This window comes from Cryptomeria japonica, unplaced genomic scaffold (genome assembly GCF_030272615.1).
Source record: "Cryptomeria japonica unplaced genomic scaffold, Sugi_1.0 HiC_scaffold_2045, whole genome shotgun sequence".
Lineage (NCBI taxonomy): Eukaryota > Viridiplantae > Streptophyta > Pinopsida > Cupressales > Cupressaceae > Cryptomeria > Cryptomeria japonica.
This window is the reverse complement of record NW_026730307.1, coordinates 4,929-10,761: the sequence shown is the minus strand read 5'-3', so window position 1 is coordinate 10,761 and position 5,833 is coordinate 4,929. Positions and strand designations below refer to the sequence as shown.

Sequence of the window (5,833 nt, the reverse complement as noted above, 5' to 3'; positions counted from 1 at the left end):
GTAAATCCAAACCAACACCAACAACCATAAGTCTAAATCTGAGCAAGGATTATTATAGTAGCAATGTGAATCCAACTATGTATAAAAGTTCAATCAAAAGTTTGGTGTATTTGACAATAACTAGACCTGATATTATGCATGCAATAAGCCTAATTTATAGATTTATGAAGACTCCAAAGTAGACACATTGGCAAGTGGGCAAGAGAATCTTGAGGTATGTGAATGGGACCAAAGAATATGACATTTTCTATACTACACAAAATGAGTTTAGGGTGGTTGGATACATGGATAATGATTAGGTAGGAAGTGTAGATGATAGAAAGAGCATATTGGGATATGTGTTCCATTTGGGATTGAGAGCTATCTCATAGTCTTCCAAGAAAAATCTTGTAGTTTTCCTTTGTATAATCGAGAATGAGTATATAAAAGCAAATGCAACAACATGCCAAGCTATTCGGCTAAGGAGAATTCTTGTTAATTTGAAGGAAGAACAAGTGGATGGTACAACTATATTTTGTGACAATCTATCATCAATAACTTTGATAAAAAATTAAAAAAAATTAATGGAAGAAGAAATCATATTTAAATCAAATATCATTTCATTAGGGAGATAGTTGAAAATGGTGATATAAAAGTTAAGTATTGTAGGTCTGAGTAGCAACTTGCTAATATTTTCATAGAGCCATTAAGGAGAGAAAGTTTTGAGCACCTAAGAACAAATTTGGGCATTGTTGATTTGGATGTAGTTTGAACATGGATGATGGCTCAAGATATAGGTGGAATGTTAGAAAATTGATTTCGCACGAGCTTCCCCATTATCAACCTACTTGTTAGGAGCATCTTGTTGATTTCTTAGGATCTTGATCCCTCTTGCTCCTGACACACATCAAAATTTTGACAGTAAGTTTAATGCTGGTAGGTAAGTTAAATTTGAATTTTGAGTGGGAATCAAAAGTGGACAACAAGAGACAAATAGGAATAACGTTGTAATAGACAATTAGCCTTGAGTTTGTGAGAGATAATTTTTTGGACAACAATTTTGAGTAGAAGGAATGTGTAGCAACACTTGTGGTTGTGAAGAAGCGTATAGTGAGTAAAATGATTTCTATAGACAAAATAAGAAGTCAGTGTAAATCTCCACATGAGCAGACTAAGGAGTTTTAAGTAGCTCCAGATTGTGTGTGGTTGAGTGCAGCTCTAGATTGTTGCAGATAAATTATTTTGTGTTAAATATTGTAATATGAGTTTGAATCTTATTTGTAAATGTTAATTTTATGATTTAATAGAAGAAGAAAAGTATTACTTGTCTTCAACTCTGTTTGTTTTGGGTTTTATTTTGTGCATTGCTAGTTGATTGGCAAACTAAGCAACAACCTTTATGGTTTGCGTTTTGTTTTTGGGAGTTTAAATTCTAACATTTGGTATCAGAGCTTATCTTTTTTGTGTTTTAAGGGTTTTAACTCCAATACAAATACTAGGAGCTCTCTCTACTTTTCGTCTCCATGACCTTCCATCTTTCATGTCATTAATGCCAAACAAATTGTGATGGATTCCCATGTTTTGGTATGTTGCTTTCTTCTCCCTTTAGCTATTCATTGATATACCTTCTATATTTTTTAGTAACCCTTGAGAGAGTGTTGTATCTTTTGGCCACCCTCCCAATTGGATTTACCTTTTTCCTAGTTCACTTGGCCATGACTCCTATCACATGAACATGCACCAACTTTTCTTGGAGCCTTGGAGCTATTATTATTTTTAAGGACTAGATGATTATTTGGTCCATCCCATTCAAGTGCTCTTAGAAATATTTATGACAGCCACAATTCACATGTAGACTCATTGTATGAAGAATAAATGTAAACAATATTATTTGATGAGTCACCTGTCACAAGTTAAAAGAGGATAGAATATTGACTAGATATCAAATGATTAATGTATTCACATATTACAATATTACAATATATTTATAATAGTAATGGAGCCTAAACAAATAGTCCTTAAACTTTGTTCATGCTTATCTAACATTGCAATAGGGTTGCAAGGACCACGAAAAATGGAGTGTGCATATTCTATTTTCTTGCACGGCCTATAAGGCCATGGCATCTTCAACATCTATTGAATACCATTAGGCTTTATATACTAATATCCATCTTTCTATTTCATGGAGACACTCTTGTTTGATGCATTTGTTTAATGTTTGCAAGGAGTACATTCACATCTTTGTATATTCTGTATAATAAATAGAGATGTATATTTAATAATTCATTACACATATGTATATATGTATACACTAGTTTAAAGATTATTTGTGATATTCTTTACATTGGATATATCATCTGTATTATAATTTTGAAATAGGGAGATGCCCAAATATATTATATAATTGTACACACACACACAGCTTAACCATTCAATAGCAATTCTTAATGAAGGTTAGTCTTCTTTTGGGGCTTTTGGGGAGCGACATAAATGGTAGCTTTATGTAGAGTTATATATCATAAATAGAATGATATGTTATGAGACTTCTATTTCTAGCTTGTTTTGTCCAATTAGTATGGTGTAATGACACCTATAACCATGTACATTTGATCATATTTGTGTGTAGGCATGCATATCACTATAGAAATTTGTTTATAGTCATTATTTTAGTTGTTTAACCTTGTGAACAACATCAAATATATATGTTTAAATGGAAGAAACTTATCTTTGTTTGTATTTTAGAGCATTATGACTGACTGTAATTGAGAATAACATTATTACAAGCAATATGACTATGGGAATTGATATTAAACATCATTTCAATAGTCTATGTTTTATTTGTTAATAATGATCTCTGATTTTGGATCTGTCAATTTCATTTGTATGAGAGTTCTTAAAGAATTTTCAATAAACCCATTTTAAATATATCTTGCTATCATTGAAACCTGTAAAACTATTTTTCTTTGTGACATTTTGTCAAATACAATATACTAGACTTTGACAATACAAAACGTAATAAATGTCAATTAGAAATCTGAAGTCTCGAACCATCATAGTAGAGTCTTACTTGATCTCGTTGTCAAAATAAGCCTTCACAATCTCTTATTTTGTATGGATGGAAACGAAAACTTCAAAATCTTATCAACCCTATTGAAGTGTTTCTCTCTCCACGCCTTTCTCACTGCAAGCAATAGCATTACACAGCAAAAACCAGATACATGTGAAAATCCTAGTCCAATCACATATCATGATATTTTCTTTCTAAAACCTTCATTTCTATCTTGTATTTCATTTGGAGAGCGAAGGGGAGGAGAAAATTGTGGCCAAGAACATTTCTTTGGAAGTGGGCATCCTTCCAAATATGGATTTCCAGAATATGACGTGTTGTCAAATGTGATCATCTGTCCTCCTTGGGGTATGTTGCCTGAGAGGTTGTTGTTGGACAAATCTAAACATTCCAATGAAGTTAGAGATTGAATCTCCGTAGGAATACTTCCATAAAATCTTCTGTTTGAAGAAAGGTCCAATGATTCTAACTGACTCATTTCCCCCAAACTGTGTGGAATAACTCCACTGAGGTTGTTCATTGATAGATTGAGAAACCTCAACCCTTTTAACTTTCCAAATTCTACTGGAAATTCTCCTTTTAATTGATTGCTTGAGAGATCTATGTATGTTGTCGTGGAAAGAATATATGAGTAGTGCCGCTCTAAGCCTTTCACGGTCATGTCCAATTCAACATGAGACGGAACTCGAATTACATATGTATCAAAAGGGCCAAGTTTAAAATATGTATTAAGGCCTTTCTCTCTTACAAATATATGAAAGGGGTTCAACAGAGTAGATAACATGTGGCCGTCTCCTCTTGGTATTACCATTGCTTGTAGAGATGAAATGTTACGTGGAATAAAACCTGATATATTGTTAGATGACAGGTCTAAGATCTGGAGCTTCTTGAGTTGGACAATTTCTGAAGGAATTCTACCTCTGAAATGATTACTCTTCATCATGAACACTTGAAGGGCTGATAGATTTCCCACTGACCATGGAATTTCCCCAGCAAATCTGTTATGCCCAATATCTAGTACTTGTAATCTCTTGCAATCAGTGATTGACGGAGGGAAGGCTCCACTTAACTTATTATATCTTACAATTAAAGAGGAGCAGCATAGCCCATGGGGTCTGCTTCCCTCCAGACTATTACCCCCTAAATTCAACACCTGAATTGCCTTATAGTTTGAAAAGCATGGAGGAATATTGCCATTCAATTTGTTGTTTGCCAGATCTAACTTTACAAGGTGATCCAAATTGCACAAACTTGGAGGAATGGTGCCGACTAGAGCATTGTCATTAACCATCAATAGCTGTAAATATGGAGGCCACAAAGATGGCACGTATCCAGTCAATGCATTTTTGGACACATCAAACACTGTCATCCAATGAACTGAGCCATTTGGGATAATAAGCCTGCCATGCAAATGATTTCTCCAACTCAGCATTGTTCTCCCATAACCAGGAGGGGATTTCTCCAAACATATTGTCGTGAATATTGAGTGGAAAGCCACTCGGAAATTTGACCACCAATTCTACATGAGCTTATATCTAAGCCTTGTAACTGGAACAGGGGAATCCAAGTTGTCCTAGTATTTAGTACACAATACGATAGAAATAAATATTTTAATTCTGCAAGATTATGAAACAGAGTATCTGAAATGGTAATTGAGGAGAGCCAGAGAATCCTAATAGACGATGGTAATGCCAGCTGCGAAGAACTAATGTAATCATGGAATGAAAAATTACGAGCGCAAAGCTGCTCAAGAGAGGAAAGCCCACTAAGCTGAAGGTTTCCATGGAATTTGTTGATGGAAAGACCTAAGAACTTAAGCAAAGAGAGATTTTGTAGACATGGTGGCAATACTCCAGTTAGCTGGTTATAGCTAATATCTATATAGCTAAGATTGGTCAATTGACAAATCATAGGGGAACTATCCCACTCAAACTGTTGTTTTTAAAATTCAGATGTTGAACATGAGAGAGGTTTCCCAAACAGGAAGGAATATTACCAGTTAGACCTATGCTCCTCAAGTTGAGGTATTTGAGGAAAGGAAGCTTGCACAAAGTAGCAGATATGACTCCACTCTGCACGCCCTGCCCTTCGTGGTTGGTGTAAGCAGTCAAATTCACCCGCTCTACATGGTTGGTGAGATTATCGCATGATATGCCATCCCATTTGGAGCAAGTGTCACTTCCATTAACCCATGAACTAAGATTGCCATCAGAGACATTCAAGGCTGTTTTGAAGGAAAGAAGAGCTTGAGATTCTTGGGTAGGACAATTGAATAGAGAAAAAGATGGGTTTGTAAAAAGGATAGTATAAACTGTGCTGGTAAAGGCAAACTTAATTGGAGCAATAGCCATTGCTTGAATGAAGACGCAGAGAACAGTGAATCTTATATTTGTAAGATAATCTCCCAATGGGTTGACTGAAACATTAGCGGCATTAACTAGCCATGGAAAGGAGTTTAACATAGAAAATATATAAAATTAGATGGATTGATTAGTTCTGATACTCTTCTGTAATTGATTGACTGCATGGAAGGGGAGAGCGACCCGAGCCCTCAAGTAAACAGAAAACAATGCTATTTTCAATGTACTCACGAATTACATGGGTTGACAGAAAAGGTTGAGTTGACATTGGAAATGCTAACGACATAGCTTGAAATAAAGAAAGATAAAATCAACGTGTAAGCATTCGAATGGATGGCCCATACTAGCTAGCGCGTCAATCAGGGCAGGTGTGTTACTGAGAAAGCGAAGTTTGAACCATTAAGCAAAGGTCAAGTCGTTCCCTTTG

General features: G+C 35.2%; 1 protein-coding gene across 1 annotated transcript; it reads right to left on the bottom strand.

The window, feature by feature from the left end:
• Nucleotides 1–3,224: 3,224 nt before the first annotated feature.
• LOC131077666 (putative receptor-like protein 8) lies at nt 3,225–5,397 on the bottom strand. Its single transcript, XM_058015207.2, has 2 exons — nt 5,028–5,397; nt 3,225–4,408 (listed from the first exon to the last, which is right to left on the bottom strand). Exons 1-2 carry the CDS (start codon nt 5,395–5,397, stop codon nt 3,225–3,227), a joined length of 1,554 nt encoding a protein of 517 aa, XP_057871190.2.
• Nucleotides 5,398–5,833: the final 436 nt, after the last annotated feature.

Excerpts from the sequence above, each read along its gene's own strand:
- LOC131077666 (XM_058015207.2), bottom strand. The coding sequence starts at position 5,397 with ATGGCTATTGCTCCAATTAAGTTTGCCTTTACCAGCACAGTTTATACT. Across the intron at positions 4,409-5,027 it reads AACTGGTAATATTCCTTCCT|TGTTTGATGTGTCCAAAAAT; the intron begins GTTTGGGAAACC and ends ATTGGATGACAG.